The sequence below is a fragment of the Cetorhinus maximus genome, chromosome 26, assembly GCF_964194155.1.
Source record: "Cetorhinus maximus chromosome 26, sCetMax3.hap1.1, whole genome shotgun sequence".
Lineage (NCBI taxonomy): Eukaryota > Metazoa > Chordata > Chondrichthyes > Lamniformes > Cetorhinidae > Cetorhinus > Cetorhinus maximus.
The window spans coordinates 9314601-9336712 of NC_135904.1; the positions used below are offsets into that span (position 1 = coordinate 9314601).

The 22112-nt window shown below is 40.9% G+C and overlaps 1 protein-coding gene across 8 annotated transcripts in view; it reads right to left on the reverse strand.

Annotated features, from left to right (window-relative positions):
- map2k5 (mitogen-activated protein kinase kinase 5) overlaps positions 1 to 22112 on the reverse strand; it is a 265564-nt gene that overhangs the window by 141341 nt on the left and 102111 nt on the right. For all 8 annotated transcript variants that reach the window (XM_078530078.1, XM_078530080.1, XM_078530077.1 and 5 more), the window contains exons 9-11: positions 10394 to 10433; positions 1708 to 1776; positions 1522 to 1603 (exon numbers count right to left, since the gene is read on the reverse strand). In XM_078530078.1, coding sequence (XP_078386204.1) covers positions 1522 to 1603; positions 1708 to 1776; positions 10394 to 10433 — 191 coding nt within the window. The remainder of the gene's footprint in view (positions 1 to 1521; positions 1604 to 1707; positions 1777 to 10393; positions 10434 to 22112) is intronic.

Sequence of the window (22112 nt, forward strand, 5' to 3'; positions counted from 1 at the left end):
TGCTGGCCTAGCCAGCAATGCCCACATTTCATAAATGAAAAGAAAATTAATCATAACAGCATTTTTGTTTCTAAGACTTACAACCCTAGAACACTTGTATTTTGTTACTATATCTTTAGAATTGTCACTAGCCTTTCTGAGACCAATAAAAATGCTATTCTGCCGATAGTGGCGCCTTTTGAAGGTGATATTATGCTCAGTATCATATTACTTCAAAAGTGTTGGACCTGTTGAACCATACTTGAGTGTGTGTCAGCACCTGCAGAGCTATACCTCTAGGATATGTCACTCTCTATGGAACCATACCCCCAGATTGGGTCAGCAGCTGTAGAATCACATCCCTAACATTACTGGGTTACTGTGTGTGAAATCATACCCCCAGCATGGATCAGTATCTGGGGAGGTATACCCCTACCCAGATTAGACAAATGCCTGTGGAACCAGATCCCTAGCATGGGGCAAGGCCTTTCCAACATAGTAAAAAGCTATGAGAAAACAGGCTTCAAAGAAAATATTTTTTAGCTTTACATATATAGGGAGATGGTAGCATAGTGGTGATGTCATTGGCATAGTAATCCAGGGGCCCAAATTAACGTGCTGGGGACATGGGTTCCAATCCCACCATGGCAGATGGTGGAATTTAAATTCAAATAATAAGAATCTGGAATTGAAAGCTAGTCTCAATAATGGTGACTATGAAACTATCAATTGTCATAAAAAACCTATCTAGTTCATTAATGTCCTTTAGGAAAGGAAATTTTCCATCCTCGCCCGGTCCAGGCCCACAGCCCCTTGAAAAAGCCTAGCAAGCCAGTTCAAGACAATTAGGAATAGGCAACAAAAACTGGCCTTGCCAGCAATGCCCACATCCCATGAAAGAATAAATAAAAGAAAAATATACACAAACATCCAATGGATGAAGCCAAAGCATTTAGCTTTTTAACCCATTATTCATTTGGTATGACAATGCATGGACATGTATTGATCATTCATGAACATAACAGTTTTTGGCATTCAATAGTTCTCTTTTTTTGTTTTGTATACTAAGCACAGAAATTCATACAGCCCTAACCAACTCGTCTGCTTTTGAATCCATTGCAAATACATTACATTCCATCAAGGCACCCACAAATCCTCTAAGCTATACTCCAAATTGAAATGTTGCCTATTTGCCATCTAAATCAGGTTTCAGCTAATAGTTCAAGTGCCATCAAATCTAGCTATATTCACAGATAAGCTGCAGGGCCACTGTGGATTTAAGTGTAACAAGTTACTACTGATAAAGTGAAATTTTTTTGCAGTATGTCTCAATACAGACTCTGGGGTTAGATTTTTTTCTAAAGCATTCTAAGCTGTCAAGTGTCCTCATTTATTCCAGTTTTGATTTACATACCCTAGCAGAAAGGAACATGTCATGGAAGTAGCCAGATTTGTGGATGCCCAGCATATGGGCAAAAAAAACCCACAGCTCAGATAAGGTCCTTACAAAAATGTTAAATATAAAATAACCTCCAAACTCACCATCCATGAATTCTGTACATATTGATATCCTGTTTTCCACAAAAAATGCACCATAAAATCCTATTATATACGATGAATCACACTGTAAGCATTTGAATAACAAAAAAAAGTCATTTTAAGAAAAGGTCTCACAATTTAATGAAGTCAAACAAAGCTAAAATTAGCAGTTAAATGTTGTAGAATTACCTTATAAAGAATTTCTAGCTCTGACATAATTTGTTTTTGAAGTTCAACTGTAATGTCTAAGGGAATAACCTGCAATAAAATAAAACAAAATGTAACCATGTGCTAATTGGCTAAATATTGCAATTTTATACATTAAGTGACAGGCTGCAGCAGTTGTCAGCAATCAACGGTGGATCATTTCTACGTAAATTGGAAGATGTGAATTATTGTTCTTATTGAGAAACCAGACTGAAAATCTAAGGCCTGTATTGCAGGACACCATCAAAGTTGAAGTAATGGGGAAGATAAAGCAACTCAAGATGCAATGGGTAAGAATCACCAAGGTTGGGTTTTTAAAGGCTGTGGATTTATAAGGGGAGGTAAAAAATTCAAGTGTTTTTTCTTCTAAATTACTAATCTACTCTCTTAGTGGTAACACTCTCACCTCCAGATCAGAAGGTTATGGGTTCAAGCCATGCACCAGTTTACAAAACATAACCTAGGCTAATATACTAGTGAAGCACTGACAGGGTACAATATGTCACATTTCACAATGAATTCTGAAGTTCCCAAGATACTATTCAAATAGTTCTCTTCCTGGTCAAGATTTTCACTCAGCTAATACCCCTAAAAAGAGACTGGCTGGTAATTCATTTCATTGCTATTTCTGGGATGCTGCTGGTGCCAAATTCTGCTGCATTTGCCTACACGGTCACTGCAGGCCAGTAAACCTCAAAAACTATTAATTTTGTGATGGTTTCAATGTCTTAAGCAAATGGAGGTATTATTAAAAGGTTTATCAAGTTACTCAGTACTTGCTACTATATTTCTAAAGCCATGGAAGCGTGCTGGCATTTCAACTATGTGGCAACTCCTTAATGGGAGCTTAGACAGAATCAACAGGCAATCTGAAGGAAACACTGCCAACACTGAATCAGTCTTCAACTGTGTGCAAGAATCACTGTATAGTGATCAGGAGCAGAAACTGAATGGTTTCTCCTCTTTCAACTTACTGAGGCCAAGTAATTGTTGCCCCAGGTAAGCTCAACTAACCACATGAATCAAAACTGAGCCTTTTGATCTGTATTATCTAGTGGATGGCATCCTCGCCCAGTAGGCCAATGGGAGGCCCTGGAATCGCAATCTTGAAGTCCTGGGTAAGAATGATATCACAGTTCTTTGCTTGAATGTGACTAATCAAACACATGAAATACTCTAATGTCAGCGTTTACACTGATAGCCAATGGAAGGACATGGCAGAAGAACAATTTCAAGTCTAGAATTCAATGCATGTTGAATTTGAGGGCTGGAATAAACTATTCAATTCTGCTCTTGTGTTTAGAACCCTGATTAACCTCCCCAGGGATGGTTAGGTTAATTAACTGCATCCAGGTATCTATATAACATACAGTTTATATACAGGCAAAATTGACATTAAAAATATTCTTCCATAATTATCTGACGGTGCTTTACATCATTGATAGTCATGAAGTGTTTCACGTGTATCATGTCAAACATTCTTTTAGATCCTCTTGTTCCACATATTGATCAGTTGACCTAAAAAGTTTATTGATCTGGGGGGAGATGGTGGCTTAGTGGTAATGTCAGTAGACTAGTAATCTGGAGGCCCAGGTTATTGCTCCGAGGACTCAAGTTCAAATCCCACCACGGCAGCTGGTGGAATTTAAATTCAATTAATAAACCTGGAATTGAAAGCTACTCTCAGTAACGGTGCCATGAAACTGATCATTGTAAAAACCCATCTGGTTCTAAAGGGCACTAATGCCCTTTAGGGAAGGAAATCTGCAGTCCTTACCTGGTCTGGTCTACATATGACTCCACAGCAATGTGGTTGACTCTCAACTGCCCTCTGAAATGGCTTGGCAAGGCAATTAGGGGTGGGCAACAAATGCTGGCCTTGCCAGAAATGTCCACATCCCATGAAAGAATAAAAAAAAGTTACTGTTTGCCTATCAACCTACGCTTGTGCTACCTTTGTTGGTTTCTCTTCAGCTTTTAACACCATGCAACCAAGCTTACTGAAAAATTTTGATGCTAATCCTACTCTCCTACTTTGGATCAATGAGTTCCTTCACAATAAGACCCAACAGGTGTTAGTTAGTCTCTGGGATTTATTTGGAGCCCATGTTAATGAATACTGGATCTCTTCAGGGTTGTGTACTTCTACCTTTGCTTTTTATCCTCTATACAAATGACTGTCTTTCACAGTAGGATGGCATAACAATCCTGAAGTAGGCTGATGATATGGTGCTTGTGGGTCTCATAAGGAATAACGAAATATACTATAGAAATGCATGGAGAAGCTCATAACTTAGTGCGATAACAATTCTCCTAAACTATATAAAAACAAGACAAAATAACTAGTTATAGATTTTGAGAAAAAGCCAGTTAATGATATTGTTCCTGTGAAGATTCATGATGTGGACAGTGAAATAGTTACTAACTACAAGTATCTAGGTGTCAAAGTTGATGATAAGTTGAATTGGAGAGAACATGTACAGATGTGATGGCGAAGGGACATACACAATCATACTATCTCAGAAAACTAAAATCCTTTCGTACAGACTCTTACAATCATGAAACTCTTCTCTATGGCTGTAGTTGAGAGTGCTATCCTTTTTGGATGTCTCGCCTGGTACTGTTGTTTTAGGAAAGCACACTCTTTAAGGGTTCAGAACCAGGCAGGAAGGATATTTGATGAGCAGATCTCTCTTGACGAAATCTGCTCTTGAAGAATTTTGATGAAAGTAAAACGTGTCATGAACAATGAAAATCACCCCTTGTCTCAGTATTACTGTTGGATGCGTTCAGAGAAAAGGCTACAGGCCCTCAAGTGCAGGACAAATCAGTTCCAGAACTCGTTTAAAGTTCTTATAGAGAAGGGCTCAAACAAGAGTTTGATGTATGGATGAGGATATGTACTCAGGACAGGGCTCTCTGACTGATTACTTTAATGCATTGGAATAGATTTTAATACATATTTAAATAAAGTTAGATCTTTGTGATAGAGTAATTTTCTTTCTTTTATTGCTATTATTCATTTTTGTTTAGTTTTGTAATGAACGAGCAATGTACCTGAAACAAATTTCCATATGGAAAATAATAGTGAATTGAATTGAACTAAAAAACCATTAGACCTCAATTAGCAAGGAGTAAATATTTCAAGTGTTTTTACAGCAAGACGAATAGCATAAAAATGGAAGTTCACATCAATTCAAGTTATTTCTAAAAAAACCCCCATCTTCATCAGTGCACGCTGTGGAGGAACAGAGAATAACTGACAGCAACTTTTGCATTTCTGCGTTTAACTGTGCATGTGCAGATCCCAGAAGTTGCTGTCAGTTTCATAGTTGTAATGATGGTGAATGCTGACAGTTTCACTGATACTGCAACTGTAAAATCCAGGCCATAGATTGAGAAAGTGAAGGATTAGGAAGAGCTGAAAGCACGGTAGAAGAGAAAGGTCCTTAGAAAACTCTTGACAGCAAGAGAGAGGGGAAAAAAAGTTGCTAAGAGGGGGACACAGTGGCTAAAGGATCGGCTGCAAATAATGGAGTAGAAGGGGACACGAGAAGTAGGCTGATATTAGAGGTGGCTATGTGGAGAGATCATGGAGGTAGAGGCACAATGCCATGGGGACTTAAAGGTGTGCATAAGAATCTTAAAAGTCAATCTACTGGGGCATGGGGAGCCAGAAGGTTTAACAAGAAATGGAGGTGATAATGAAAAGGCAAGCTGGGGTATTGTGTGTGTGTTGTAGTTTATGAAGCCAGAGAGGAGAGTTTGGCATTAAAACAGAAATTAAAGCTTGAAACACAAACGCACTTAGGTTACACAGGACAACCAGCACATGACTGGTTAACACGACACACAAAAGCCTTCATTTTTTTTTATATCATGGGGAACATATTTGAGATCATGTGGAAACCCATTTTTTACCTTGCTGTAGGGTGATTTATAAAAAGCAGCTTCAAATTGACTTGTAACTGTAATATCCTGCTGCCAAGGAAAATTTAAAACCACATACTTGTGAATCAATAGTCATTCGCCAACAAAATTCAACTCAGGGTCTCCCAGTGAAAAAAAAATGGAATAATTCACCGCCACACATCCCAGTGTCCCTCAATTAATAGGAATAGCATTTAAGGCTGAGAGTGGAGTACCTGAGTAAATTTGCTCAGATCACCAATACACCTCCAGGACAAACAAGGATGAGTTGTCAAGTTAAATACAAGCAGTCAACTGACTGAATTATAATTTACTCTTTGTGCTCAACTTAAATTAGTGCAAAGCTATTAAAATATACAGTATAAATAAGGCAATTCATCACTGGCTGACATGGATGACTTCGTCTATTTGCAGGAGCAGCACACATTCCACTTAAGGGAGGGAGTGCAGAATCACAGGTCAAATTAAGCTACTATTCCTGTTTAATTTACTTATATAATCCCTAGCTGACACAATTGTCTTTATATGTACTTTTGCAGCATGAGATGCATGATGACTTTATAAATGATTAATCAAATTAAGTATTTGATTGCTGAGTTGTGCCCAACAGTAGTCAAGGCTAGTTATAAGAAAAAAGTAAGTACTACCTACCTTTTTATGTATATAAAAAGCTAAATAACAAATTTTGAGAAGACTTCAATTTACTCATTGTTTTTAAAAAAAAAACAACCAAAAACAATAATATAACTTGGGATTAGGCTGCGCAATTGACTTATTCTTACTTTCCATTTTTATATCTCACCCCGTTTAAATCTATATATACATAATTTGAACATTAAGCCTACTATTTTAAAAGTGAATGAAGAAATTGCTATACCTATGTCTGGACTTCTAGTTGGAGACACAATAATTCCTGTTTCGGAGAGGGTATGCTATTTGGATTGATTTTCAGTTTGTTTTAAACAGGTTGATACTGGCATTAATGTGACATTATTATAACTGGCATTATTATGATTTTTTTATGGGAACAGCACTAGTCATGAGTATACCTCCAATGATGTGACACAAGGCCTTTGGCTTCCAGCTTCCCCCTGATCCAGTGGTAACATTTATCAAACAGGGTACTCTGGCAATACAAAATTTGCTTCAAAGTTTGTATATAGAACTATTTAATCATTGTTTGTATTCAGATCTATTTTTAATTTTTTTTACAATTAAAATCAAAAACTGGGTTATGATCTTGAAGAAACTGCAGGATAAACTCATTATAAAACCTCTACCTCAAGTTTTCACTTAAAAGAAAATTCTTAATATCGTGTCTACAAATTAATCTAATGCAAATTTGGAGGTTATACATGTTGAAAATAGGCAGCCTTTTTTGCCTCAAGTTTAATTTTCCAGAAAATGTAAACAAAATTGAAGTTAAGTTCAAAGAAAAAATAAAAGTATTTCCCATTTGTATTCTTTAATAAACTATAAATGAAAAAAATGCAATTATACAGTGCTTTCCACTACCTCAGGGCATCCCAAAATACTTCACAGCTAATGAAACACTTTTGAAGCCATTGCTGTACTGTAACCAACAACCAACAAGGTCCCACTAACAACAAACCAGACAAATCGGTTTTGGTGGAGTTAATTGAAGGCACGAGGGAACTATGCTGCTCTTCTGTGAAACGTGCCACTGGATTGTCTACATAAACGTGAGAAGTGTGCTTTAGCTATGCACAAGTTTTAAATCCATTATAGGGCGCTGTTATGCAACTCTCTGCTTAAGCTAAGTTACGGACTCCTGATTTTACTGAGAATTTCTCAGTGGTATCCTCGTACACCTCGACATTCATGTTGCTATGTCATGTTGCATTCTTCATATTTTGTTGCAAATGAACAGGCATTCATAAGAAAAAAACACATGCATCTTGAATAGCAAGCAGTCTTTCATCTGCTCTAATTCAAGCATATTCATTGAGGCTGTTTCACCAGCTAGGACTAATTATTCAAAGGGACCATTTTTGTTATTGTTAATGTGAGGAGATTAAGAAAAGCCCTCAATTTCAAAGGTCTATTACACCTATAATATATTTTCCTAGATTTTAGCTTTCTTCAAAATTTTGCTTTTATTGTAGTGTGGTGCACTTTTAAATAATCAACTTTCACCCTTTATCCTGTTCTCCTTTCAACAGTCTAATCGAGGTTAGGGGCAGGGACTCATGCCATACAGCCAGCTATACAATATGGGGATGAAAGATGACTGTTTATCTGAGTCAATAGTTGATCTATTCTTATTCAGAAATTGTAAAACAAGAAACTGTTTCACTAGCCGGGATTTTCCATGCCGGCCGGTGTCGGGTGTGCTCAGTGGCGAGTGGGCAATATGGCGCGATTGGTTTCACGATGGCATGAAACCAGTTCTTGACCTTCTGCTCAGCCCACCAATGACGGGTCACATTCTCCACCATCGGACATCAGGAACCACATCAGCATATCATTGTTAGGCCTGCTTGCTGGTTCCCCCCCTACTGGATCGTCTGCCCACAACAGCACATAAGCGATATGCACTTGGCAGACTATCCTTTGCTCAGGACTTCAAGGTTTGTTTGCCTACCTTGCTTCGGTCAACATTCGCAGTCATCAGCACCAGGCTTCACAAACAGCGCCATATCAATTTTAGGGGGGCTCAAGGCAGGTCACCACCTACCAAATCAGCCATATGTGGGCGGCTTTTCAATGGCTGCAGGGCTAGGGCTTGCTTGGCGAAGGGGGAGTAGTGGCCTCAGGCAAGGAAAGAGGCTGCAGGACGAGGGCTGTACTGGGGAAGGAGGATAACCCAGGGTGTGCGTGGGGGTTGATCTGTGCAAGATGGTGATGCCCGAGGAGACAATCTCCAGAGGAGATGAGGCCAGGTGGATATGTGAGGGACAAAAACAAAAATAGCTGGAAAAACTCAGCAGGTCTGACAGCATCTGCGGAGAGCAACACAGTTAACATTTCGAGTCCGAATGACTCTTCATCAGAACTAAGATCTTAGTCTGATGAAGAGTCATTCGGACTCGAAATGTTAACTATGTTCCTCTCTGTAGATGCTGTCAGACCTGTTGAGTTTTTCCAGCTATTTTTGTTTTTGTTTCAGATTTCCAGCATCCACAGTATTTTGCTTTTATGGTCATATGAGGGAATGGGTGGTGACGTCCCTTGAGCTGGCAGTGAGTGAGATGCCAGTGAATGTGTGAAGGGCTTGAGTGTGTAGGTTTAGAGTGCTGAGATGGTTGCCATACCCTGGCTGCACAGATGAGATCATTCATCCTCTATCTGTTTTGGATGGCCAACCTCTTCTGTGTAGCATTGGCACTGATCACCACTGCCATCACCTATCAAGCTCTAGTGATAATGTTGCTGCCCCTCCTGCAGCCAGAGCCGGGGTAGAGGACATCACAACGGGCTTCCACGGCGTCCAAAGGGTGATCGATGGCTGCAGTCTCCTTGCCTTTCGGGGTCAAGTTTTCTTTGCTGCAGTCCTGGGCCGGAAGCACTGAACACGGCTGTACTTTAAACATGGTGCCTGGTGTGATGAAGCGGCGAGGTGACGGCATGACAGGTGAATTGGAGCCTGCCTGCTATGGAAACAGCGTGTTTCTCAGGAATGCATAAATAATGTGGTGGGTTTGGGATGATACAGCATGAAAATCCGCCATCATGGCTGGCAGGTAAATGGTTCGCTAATGCACTTAGTGCAAATCTGGGACGATTTCGCCCACTATGTCAGAATATTTTTTTTTTGTCTTGTGCATCTATTCTTGTAAAACAATGCTGTGTGAACAATATGCTGGAGAACAGAATTAAGGAAAAACATCTAAAAAAATTATAACACAGGATAAGATTTTCTTTAAATGCCATTATGTAAAGTAGATCTTCCCCTGTAGGTCAATGGCAATATCATCTTTGTAAAGTGAGCCTGAATGAATGAGGAAGAATACATCTTTCAAATTTATGACTAGCCACATAATTTATAATAGATGTAGATAACTTCCATTTAACTGCATTCAACTACATATATAGGATACTGTTGCTGTAAGGGCAAATACTATTAGTGATCCAAAAACTTGTATTTATATTCTAAAATATTATTTGGGTATTAGTTATTTTTTAAAACAAATCAGTATCTTGCTAGCCCAATTCACAGGTATTAAGTGTCAACGACATAATGGGGAGTAAACATAAAGGTAGCAGGTCCACTGCCAAGAAATAAGTTAGTGAACCAGTTAGATTTTAAAACATTCTGGCAGCTTTCTTAGTCATTTTTCCTGGTGGCAGCCTACAAATAAATAGATTTATTGAATTTAACAACTTCCCATGGAGGGCATCCAATTCAAAACCTTTAGATTGTTAGACAAATACCTTAAACATTTTATCATACTGTATTACACAAAGTATCTACAATGTTGACCTGGTGGCGAAATATTTTGCCTGGTATGGCACTAAGCCACAAAGACCATTAGTAACCAGGTTTGATTCCCAAATAAAACTGAGTTAATTGATCTCAGGTAGGATGGCAATTGGCCTCGGTGCTGTTGGCTATTGGGGGGTGGAAATGAGTAATGCAGATTTCACAAAAGGTAAAAATTGCCTGAACGATGCAATGTGCACAATACCAACAAAAAGAGCATTTCAAAAAATTAACAGTAGCATACACTATTTAACAACTGCAAAAATACACATATAAATAGAATTTTCATCTTACCTTAACTGCTAATATTTTTCCACTTGGAACATGGTAAGCTCTGTGGAATTAAAATATCGTCACTGAGTAACCCAAATGCTAAAGCAGTGCAAGAGAAACAAGTTACAAATGTCAAGGGGTGCCTGTTATTTACATTATGCACATTTACATCAAAGTAATTTATGTGCTATTAGTGAAGTTTGTTTTGTTCAATAAAATGAATAGTGATCCTCATTTTCTCTGTACAGTCCTCTAAACTCATGCATCAGCAAATATAGCAGCTAAGCAACTGTGAATCTTTTTGTGGCTGTCCATGCAATTTACCCACTAACTGTGGTTTTGGTGATGATGGAGAGTAGAACATATTGGTAACCTAATGCAACATTTATGTCTCACTGATAGCTATCTTGACTGAACACAATGTTGCAAACCAATGGTTTAACAAAGCAATTATTGAGGGAGCTTGGAAACTATTGTTAATAGAGGTTGGGACTCTATGGACTGGATTTTCTGGTGTGTTGGGTTGTTAGAAGGTTTGTATCCACTTGTCCTGGCGAATGTTGAACGTTATGAATCTTCCAGGGTCATATTCATTTACATGCTGTTGGTAGGCCTCTGGCAGTTCTCCTACTACTGCTGGGTCAGTTGCCTCAGGTGAGAGTCAGAGACAAATGGCTACACACTTGCTGCAACGTTGTATGTTGATTGTCCCAAATGAAGGAAAGAAAATCTTTTTAAAACATTTCCTACCTTGCCTAAAACAATTAATTGATTGCGCCAGGCTAGGCAAACCATTCCTCTATAAAAGTGCCCACCTCAGAAACACTGAACACCAAGGACATACTTGTATGCCTGATGCGCAGCTTTACTAAGGCATTAATAATGGAAATCACTGTTACTGTTGTCTAATTTGAATACAGTAGCTCAAATACGGGCATAAGTATTCAACACCTACATCACTTCCAGCAGGACAACTCTTCAGCCTATTTCTCAATCCTAATTATCCTTGTTTTATCTCCTAGGCCAGAATTTTTCAGTTGGTGGCAGGCTCGGCAGGAGCTGGGAACCCAGCTGCCGCCCACGATCGGGTGTGCACCGCGATTTTATGCCCAATGTAATTCACGGCTCCTGAGATCAGCGGGAAGGGGCAGGAGGCCGATGTCCACCAGATCTAATGGCGACCTGGCGGCCTCTTCAAAATCGATGCAGGCAGCCGTCCTAAGGCTGCCATTGAGTTCGCTCATCTGCAATGGACGCTGTTGGAGAGTAGGCCGGGCGGGAGGGCAGGTGGACGGGGCAGTTGGCTTAGTGTCTCAATGCCCTCCTCGAGGAGGTGGCAGCACGCCGGGATATCATTGTCCCAAGGGACTGGAGGAGGAGGCTCCCCCACCTAACCAAACATGCCTGGGAGGTGGCAGCATCACAGGTCAGCTCCCACGATCTGGTGAGACGCACATGGTTGCAGTGCTGCAAGCGTTTTAATGACCTCCTGCGATCAGGAAGGGTGAGTCCCGTGTTGGCATGGGTCATTTAGCACAGCAGCTAAGTTGCCACCCCCCACCCCCCCCAACCCCTCCCCTCCCCCTCACCTCAGAATTCTGTTTTTTTAAATTCATTCATCACAGGGTGTGGGCTTCGCTGGCTTGGCCGGCATTTATTGCCCATCCCTAGTTGCCGGTGAGAAGGTGGTGAGCTGTCTTCTTGAACCGCTGCAGTCCATGTGGTGTAAGTACACCCACAGTGCTGTTAGGGGACGAGTTCCAGGACTTGTGAAGGAATGGCAATATATTTCCAAGTCAGGATGCTGAGTGACTTGGAGGGGGAACTTCCAAGTGGTGGTGTTCCCATCCATCTGCTGCCCTTGTCCTTCTAGGTGGTAGTGGTCGTGGGTTTGGAAGTTCTTAGAGTGTGAGTGGCAAATGTCATGGAGGCAGCATCTGTGCAAGGGGGTGGTGAGCCCTGGCTGCTAGGAATGAGTGTTTTGCAGCTCCAGAGTCATGAATAGGATGAGCCCTGCAAGGTTTTCCTCAGGTGGGGGTGGCAAGGCTGCAATGGCAATGCAGGTCTAGGATGGACTATTCAATGCTCCTCTCTCCTTTCAAATGACAGCACACATGCTGAGAGGCTGCGGGCTGGCAGAGGGCAGCCCCACCTTCTGATTCTCACCAAATACGAGCAGGAGGCACTGGAGCTCGAGAGGCACCACGCGGCTAGGTCAACTGACCTCGGTGAGGTTGGGGTGCCACTGGGAGGTAAGAGTGCAGTGCACTGAGATCCCAATGTCTGTCATTGCAACCATTCTACTGTTGACTGTATATTGATTTCAGCCTCCAACATGGAATCCCTATTGATAATGGAAAGATGCGGGCATCCTGATCCAGGTGCTAGGAATGCACATTAACAGTGTAACTACTTCAACTAATCAAATGCCCTTGTTCTTCCTTTCAGGCCCACCAGAGCACGCCCGGTCTCAGGAGCCTGAGGGACCGCCGCTCACCCCTGAAGGCACAGATGATATGAACACACCAGCTTCACAACTTCTCAGCCAGGCAGGCACCAGTGCAGATACCAGCACCTTGGTGGGAATAAGATCATCGGCTAGTATCTCGGTGCACAGTGGTGAAGGTACTTCACATTCGCTTGAGGTGCAGGCGGAGACAGAGAGTGCCCAGGGCGCCGGCAGTCAGAGGACTGCTGGGGACCAGGAACATCCTCAGTTGGTGGCTGATTATGTGCCTCTGGAGTCTTCCATGCTGAAAGTCCAGGAGGGTGTGCGGGAGGATCTGGCAGAGATACATGAAGGAATACGTGCCATGGTCTCTGTTGTGGAGAAGTCCATGCGGAGCACGAGCAATGCAATGACCCTCATGGCCAAGCGCACTGCCTCTTCCATTGAGAGAGTGGTGACTCTTGTGGAGAGGCTCCTCCAGGAGATCAATCAGGGTTTCCTGGGGATGAGCTCGGATCTGCAAGCCCTCACGCCGGCAATGACCTGAGGTGGTCACTGTCAGTGTGGGAGATGGATTGGGCACCCAGTATCCCAGCTAGGTACCCATCCATCAAAGTGACCTGATGTTGGCGCACAAGCTGCTTGTCATCTCTGCGGGCTCCTCTCAGGGCACTCCGGATGAGGGTAGCAGCTCCTCCGCCCCTCTGCCAGTGATTGTGGCATCTGATGAGGCTGCGGCGACTGGGGAGATGCCAGCCTGCCACTGGCTGCTCCCTCCCAGGCGGGGCCAGCACAGGCTCCACGAGCCAGAGGACACCCGCCAAGGCCAACAGGACAGCAGAGTGAGCAAGCTGTCTATAATGCTGGTGCCAGCGAGGGGGGAGCACCTAGACGTAGCACCCGCAAGCATAAGCGTAAATCACCTTAGGCACAACATGGGCTTATCACTAGTGGTTTTCTTTTTCCCCACTTTTATGTTATCGTTAAGTTGGTGTGATGTTGAACACCTTTTCATTTAGTTTGATTTACATATGCCAAGCTGCAAAGCATTAAATGTGTTTGTTCTCAACAAGCCTCTGGGTGCTTCATTAGTTCTGCAGGTGAAGGGGAACCCATGATGTTATGAGTGACTTGTTTGTCATTGAGCTTCATTGAAATGGCACATAGTGCATGTTGTTGACCAAGGAAATGTTGCTCTCAGGTATCGAGTATGGAGCCTGCAGCCGTGGCATGTGGTGTTGGTTCATCTTTGGTAGGCTAGCTGAAGGAGCATTGGATCAAAGCCTCGCAGGTGTCCCTGCCTCCCTGGAAGTTGCCCAGGTCAGCGTTTATCCCTTCAGCATTCTCCTGAGCGTGCTCGTCCTCGGACTCACTACTGGACGCAAAGTCTGCTGCCAGAACGGCTGCATCAACATCTTGTTCCTCCACCTTGCTCCCCCTTTCCAGCACCAGGTTGTGGAGAGCGCAGCATGCAACCACTATCAGTGACACATGATCTGTGGGGTATGGCAGTGTACCCACTGAACAGTCCAGGCATCGGAAGCGCATCTTGAGAAGACTGATGGTTCTCTCTACCACTGCCCTTGTGGAGGCATGGCTCCTATTGTACCGCTGCTCGGCCTCTGTTTTTGGATGGCGGAGAGATGTCATGAGCCACCTTTTGAGGGGATAGCCCTCGTCACCCAGCAGCCATCCATCCAGCCGGGCTGGAGCACTGAAGTGCCTTGGCACCTGGGAGTGTCTCAGGATGTAAGCATCATGGAAGCTGCCTGGGTACATTGCAGAGGCTTGCAGAATCTGCATCCTGTGGTCACACATTATCTGCACATTCATGGAGTGGAATCGCTTCCTCCCCACCCCACCCCCACCAGGGCTATCTGTACCTTGCTCGTCCTGCTTTCTACCCTTAATGTCACTTATTAGCACATTCCTTAGATAATATCACCACCTTCAACACTTCTTTGTCCTTTTGTCTATGACATCTTTTGGCTATCTCCACCAATCACTGGCCCTCTATCCAGCTCTAACTGTCCCACCCCCCCTTAAACCAGTTTATATTTCACCTCTTTTCTATTTTTCCTTAGGAATTATTTTGAGTCTGTTATTTCACTTACAGCTTTTTTCGCCCACAGTCAATTAATTAAGAAGTGTACAGTTGGGGAATGGAAATTTTTTTATCACATCTCTACAAAGTATTCTGGTTGACCTTTATTGTTGTGACCCCAGATGCCACAAGTAAATGCCCAACTACACTGCTCCAGATATGGCAATGGAGCAATAGGTTTACTTGCAATGTAAGGGCTGGCTATGTGATTCAGTGCCCTCCTAGGCAGACTTGGAATCTTCAAAAGTAAACTACCCAGTCTTTTCTACATTGAAATGCAAGCCATAAGAGTGAGTGAAAGAACTGTTTCCTTACCCACAATGCTAGTCACCAGGATGTCAGGTAATTTTCAAGTGTGGTCAAACCAGTATAAACGCATACCCAATTAAAGAACAAAATCCCTATGCACCACATCTATTCACTCTTATAACAGCAAACTGATCAGGCTGTTTTATATCATAACCCACTTACAGAATTCCCCAAACACCAAACCACTTCCTATTCCCCTAATAAAGCCCATTTGAGGTCATAAATGTTTCTGGAGCCCTATTTATACAGGGACCTGCAGCTTTTTTCTTCAAATTGCTCCAGGTCCTGACCAGATTAACTTTAAAAGGTCATAATGTAAAACATGCCGATGACAAGGCATTCAGCAGTATTCGTACTATTTTGACTTCAGATCCGCTTGTCGGTTTACACTGGGGATGCCAACCTTAAAACAGCCCAGCCTTAGACAAGAGGGGGTGAATTTTAATACCAGATTTATATCAGTGCAGTTTAATTCTGATTAAATTTAGGACAGATTTATACCAATACAAAATCTCCAGTGTAATTGGGGGCTCTAGGTTAAAGCACCTCAATTTGCTCAAGTTTAACGTATAAAAACATCAAAAAGCTTTTAACATCCAAGTCTAGGTGTGAAATTCCCCATCTACTCTGTGAGCACATTTTCATTAAACAGGTTTGACCAATGAATTAAATTATTTAACTCCAGCAATTTCTTCTGCAATATTTCTATAACCTTACTTTTATCTTTCCATCATCTAACCTCCTGATAACATTTTTAAATCTTCTGGTTTAATTTTCTGTTTTATTTGCAGTTCTAGTTCTATGCTTTAGTCATAGATTTGATATGGCATCTTTATATCATAGCCTACCCTTTGGCAACCTTGGCACATTAGGTATATTAAGCAGACTAATGAGTCTAAACAATATCCTATTCAGAAAATTAATATTTTGGAGCAGTGTAAACATTCATCTCCACCGTTGTCACCTCAAGGTTCTACTTCTTCAGCAGCTTCTCAAGCTGTTCCATACAAAAAATTCTAACTCATCAGGAGCTTGTGCCTTTTCCTGCACTTACTTACCACAACATCATTGTTCTTCATCTACCAATCCTTCCAAGGGTTATTAGTTTATCTCTGCACCCTCATTCAGGCAATAACCTAGCTCAGACCCGCAACTCTAATATTCACTCCCTCTGTCACCTCCACTGTGGATGGCAGAGATTTCAGTCATCATGATCCTGAACACTGAAATTCTCTTCCTAAATCTACCTGCTTCAAATAATAAATAGAGATAATCTTTCCCCACATCCCTTTTGTGGCAGTGTTAGCCACAATTAAAAGGTAATTCTTCCAGTGTTCTGTCATTGCTTCCTCAATTACCACCACCAAAATCAAATCAAGTGATTAGTCATCTCATTGCCATTTATGCAACACTAATTTGCAGAATAGCTTCTAAATCTTCACAGATAACAACAATAATTGCACAATGCAATTTATTATACAATTTGGGATGTTTAAGATACTTTGCAATGCCACAGGACTCCAAGCTATTTCCCTGAACAATAGTCATTGAGTACTGCTGGAATATGTGCATCTGCATGGATGTTAAGTGAGGAGACAATCAATTCAACAGTAATGCTACTCTTAACAATGCAGTCACACACGAAGTATGACTATGTGAATGAGACAATAGAGGGCTGCCTGCATCTCACCATACATCAATAATTTCAAAATAGGAATGGAGAAAATTGGAGTGGAGAAAGACGTGAAAAATAGTTCAACTGAAATTCTGAGCTACATTTTTAACATGTGTATTAAATGAATGAAACTTACTCCGTCCATTTTGTTAGTGTTCTTTTGAAATGCATACAAAATGCTGTTCAATTTACCTTGATTAGTTTTTGTGAAAAAAATTTAATGTCAAAGGACTGTATACACATATAACTTTACTTTCATCATTAAGTCTTTTGTGGTTCAACAACTACTATGTTAAATAAGGGCTTGCATCCTATTCTGTAAGTAAAGATAAACCTTAAGTAAGTAAGAAGCCATTACCGATAGATCACTAGAAGATAAGTAAATGCTCTGAACTTCTATACCAAGTCTGGCAGTTTTAAATGCTCTTCCACTGGAGGATCTCAACAGGTTAATTAGCATGTCAGTTATTTGACAAGAAAGATGATCTTCCTGAAACTACGCTGGTTTACTGTTACTAACTGAATAATAAGGGAGTGCTTGATGTTTTAATTATGATGCACGTTAATTCATCTATAAAGGTTGGGTTTGAGTTTCCAATAAAGGTTCAGGCCCAGGACTGTCTTACAAATGCCATCTTCCAGTTCACCATGCCATTTTAACAGTAATTTCAGTTAATCATTTGTTGAGTTACATCACAAAATTGAATGAGGATAAGGCCATATTACCTCCTTTCTTCCAAATGTAAGGTAGCTGGGATAGAAGTAATTTGCTTCATACTGAACTTGGGTTTTCAACTGTCTGCGCTATCAACACATTTCAGCACTTGGGCTGCAAAGTGATTAATGCATTTTTGTGCAAAGGTATGATTACTCTAGAATACAATCCAACACCAGAACAGTGTTTTAATTAACAGCTAACAGTTCCAAGTTGGAAATAGTGACTATTCTAATTATCTCTTTTAATGATCGCCTCCATTTTTGACAAAAAATACCTTTGGGCGGGAGGGGGGGGTCACCTGTAGCTTGCTTACCTTGCAATTATGCACGCATGAAACCTGAGAGATGCAGCATTCAACATGTTTTCTTTCAAGCCAAACCACTGGCTGATAATATATTCATGTGTACATAATCAAAAGATTTCCAAAGTACTTTGTTTGAAACCTATTCAACACATGATGAATTTTTGGAGTTCAAATTGCCTCTGTACATATCTCCTTACAGTCCAGATGATACATATAATAGGCCACCCATACCTCCAAAGGATTTGCATCAAAGCTATTAAGTTAATTCATATTAAAATCACACAAATTACCTTTAAATTTCCAACTCCCTTCTATAATTTCACACAATATACTCATCATCACAAAAGTAAAGCTTTGCTTTGCAAATTTTTAATTTCCACTCATGGTCACATAACAAATCTAATTTATTCTCTCCCCTTCCATATTCAAATTCATATTTTCCCCAAGTGAAGGAAGTCTTTGTGCTCGTTAAGGTGAAGAGCAGCTGCCTGGGGAATAAGAGACATTACCTCTTAACAACCCACGTCAGCATCTAGCACTTCAAGATAGGCACAGGAAAGAACTGCTCTCTCTACTAAACCCAAACTTCAACAGAGCACCTCACCATTGGACCAGTGTGAATTTTTCACATTCTACACAGTTGTGGCTTTTTGAGTGGAATTCTTAAGTTAGTGCTAAATTACATTTGCTCTGTATTTCGGCCTGTATCCAATAAGATGTAAGCTGTGACATCCCATAATTGGTTTGCATAAAAATCTGAATGCAGAAAGAAAAGATTCCATTTCAGCAGTAAAAGCTTGATTTAAAACCAGAGATAAGAGAAAAGTATATTTATCTATGACATAATTCAGTGTCTCTCATACAAGCTGACATTTAATGTGCTCCCAAATATGTTCTATTTGTTTGGACCTACGCCCACATACTTACTTGCAGCAGAGGGATTAGCTTATTCCTTTCATTTCATCTGAAATACATTAAATGGAGGTGGTGTGTCTGTTTGTTTCTCATCCACATTGAGGAAATATACTCAACTTCTTCCCTTGCCTTTTAAACAACAAGGCATGATACATATGAACATAATGGACAGGATAGGACCAGCTGGTCCAAGGAGCTGCTCTGCACAGTTATGATGTCAGAAGTATCATCATTCACAACACTCCACACCTACCAACAGACATGTTAATCCCTTGGGAAAACAGAATTTAAGAGACGGGAGGAAAAGAAATTGGGAAAATTCCTCTCTGATCTCCTTGAGCAATTAAAACTAGTCTTAGGCACCACAATGAACATGACTAATATTACTTCGTATTCCATCTATCTTTTAGGTGCCATGATCTCTGCCTCAGCCAAGAACTGGTCCAGCTCTCTTTTGAAGGTATATAGCAAATTACTTGTGGTATGAGTCGGCAGCTTGTTCATAGGTGTATTATCCTCTTGGGAAAAAAGGCCCGCCTGACATCTAACCTAGTCTGCACCATGCTGCTTCTACACATGATCTAGGTCCACCCTAGCCTATCTACTTGAAACAATCTGTTAATATAAATACAGGTTAATTACTTCATTATTTAGCCCAGAAGTCTACATAGTGTACACAGAATCAACTTTTGAATCTTACTAGAGTAACTAAGGTGTTTTAAGCTAGGTAACATTCTAGTGGAGCTCCTTTGAACCTTTCCCAAAGATTCTGTATCACCCACCATGTAAGAGAAACAAAACTGGGCACCATATTCAAAGTGAGACCTAATTAAAGTCTTCTACAACAACAAAAGCATGTTTTGTTTTATACTGAATATCCTAGCAATTCAACCCAATATTCTAATTCCTTTGGCTAATATATCACGGCATTGGTTGTGAACTTTAAAAGAATTGTGCACTATAATGCCAAGGTCTTTTCCTTTTTAAACAAAATTCAGTTCGGGTTGAATGCAACTAAATGTGAGGTTGATCCTGCCTACATTCGTAGCACTATCTTTATCCAAATTAAATATCATTTTCCAAATACGGATCAATTCTCTCATCTCATCAAGATCTGTCTGCAGTAGTTTATCCTCAATAACAGCCCTAACACCTGCACAAATCTTTGTATCATAATTGCTCCAATATTGGTGTCCCAATCTTCAGTTATCTTAGCCTCTGACTCTGTAATTCCCTCCCTAACTTCGCCGCCTCTCTAGCTCGCTTTCCTCCAAAAAGACACTTCATAAAACCTACCTCTTTAACCAAGCTTTTGGTCATTTGACCCATTTGTGGCTCGGTGTTATAATTAGTTCTATAAAGCTCCACTGAAGCATCTTGAGCCGTTCAATTATGTTAAAAATGCTATATAAATATATGTTGTTGCTGTAGTAGTAATATCATCCGCAAGCTTGCAGGCTATTCTCAGCACCACATTCAGGTCATGGGTGAAGATGGTAAATGGCAACAACCTTAACACAGATCCCTGTGGGACAGCACTGGCAACTGGTCTCTAAGCAAATCCACAATCATTAATAACCACTTTCTGCTATCAGAAATGAAAGCAATTCTTAATATGTTGTGGTAACTCCCTATCAACTCAATACAATTCTAACCCATTGACCAACTTGTTGTGAGGTGGACTATCAAAGGCTGTTTGAAAATCCAAGTGGACAACTGGGCTACTCTTATGCACAAATCTAGTAACATTTTCAAAGCATTTAATCAAATCAGTAAGTTAAACTTTTTTTTCCCAGAAGCCGTGTTGAGTGTCTTTGATAGCTTCTCTATCTGGGTGATCATAGGGTGGATCTCTAACTCCTTCCAGCATCTTGCCTATGATGGAAGTCAAACTGATGGGCTTACAGTATCCTGGTAATGACTTGTCACTTTTTAAAAATCGCAACTATTTGAGCAGATTTGCAACCCCACGGAACAATCCTTGACTACTGCGAGCTGTAAAATATATGGGAAAGGGGCCCACAAAACACTGGTCCCATCTCTTTAAAGATCCTTGGCTGGATATCTATCACCTGACCAGCAGCCCTATCTGTGTTCTAGTTTCCAATTTTATCCGAGATGATATTCTCAGCTATTTTTACAATTTTGATGCTGACAGTGCAACTCAGTGCATTGGAGACGGTTCAGAGGGGTTTACTAGGTTGATACTTGGAATGAGTGGGTTGTCTTATGAGGATAGGTTGGAGAGGCTGGGCTTGTTTTCAGTGGCGTTTAGAAGAGTGAGGTGTGACTTGATTAAAGTATATAAGATCCTGAACTATACTGACAAGGCGGACGTGGAAATGTTGTTTTCTCTTGTGGGTGAGTCCAGACCTAGGGCACACTGTTAAAATTAGGGGTCGCCCTTTGAGAACAGAGACAAGGAGAAATTTTCCCACTGAGGGTTGTGTGGCTTTGGAACTCTCTGCCTCCGAAGACAGTGGAGGCAGAGTCATTGAATATCTTTAAGGCAGAGGTAGATAAATTCTTGGTAGGTAAGGGAATCAAAGGTTACTGGAAGTAGATGGGGATGTGGAATTAGAAATACAAACAGATCAGCCATAATCTTATTGAATGGTGCAGCAGTCTCTGAATGGCCTGCTTCTGCTCCTATTTTGTATTGTATGTATAACTCTTTGTTGGTAAGTGAGCATTGTCCACATGAGTGAAGACAGATGAAAAGTAATCAAAAAGCTTCAGCCATACCCTGGAAGTCAATTCAAATCTGTCCTGAGGAATCCATCAATGGCATTATGCAACCTGGTCCTCTAACTCCTTACATAGGCCATTAAGCTTTTACCATTTCCAGCATGTGTTCACTATCATTTCTCCATTGATCTTTGGCTGCTCTAGTCGCAGTTTTTGTTTCCTTTAATTGTGCACAATATTTGTTCCTCTTTCCAGTAAAATATTTTTTACAATTCCATATCAGTGACTTACACTAAATGTCATTTAAAGAAAATGAAAGGAAAAACCTACATTTATATTTAATCTGATCACGTACTTACGATGCCCCAAAGCACTTCACTTCTAATGAATTACCTTTGAAGTGTAGTCACAATTGTTGCAGATAATTGTACCAGGCCACTTGCATGCCACAGGATCTCACAAGTAACCAGCAGAATGAATGATCAGTTAATCAGTTATTGATGATGTTGGTTTAGGGCAGAATGTTGGTTAGGATATCATGACTCCTTTCTACTCTTCCTTCAACAGTGGGATCTTTC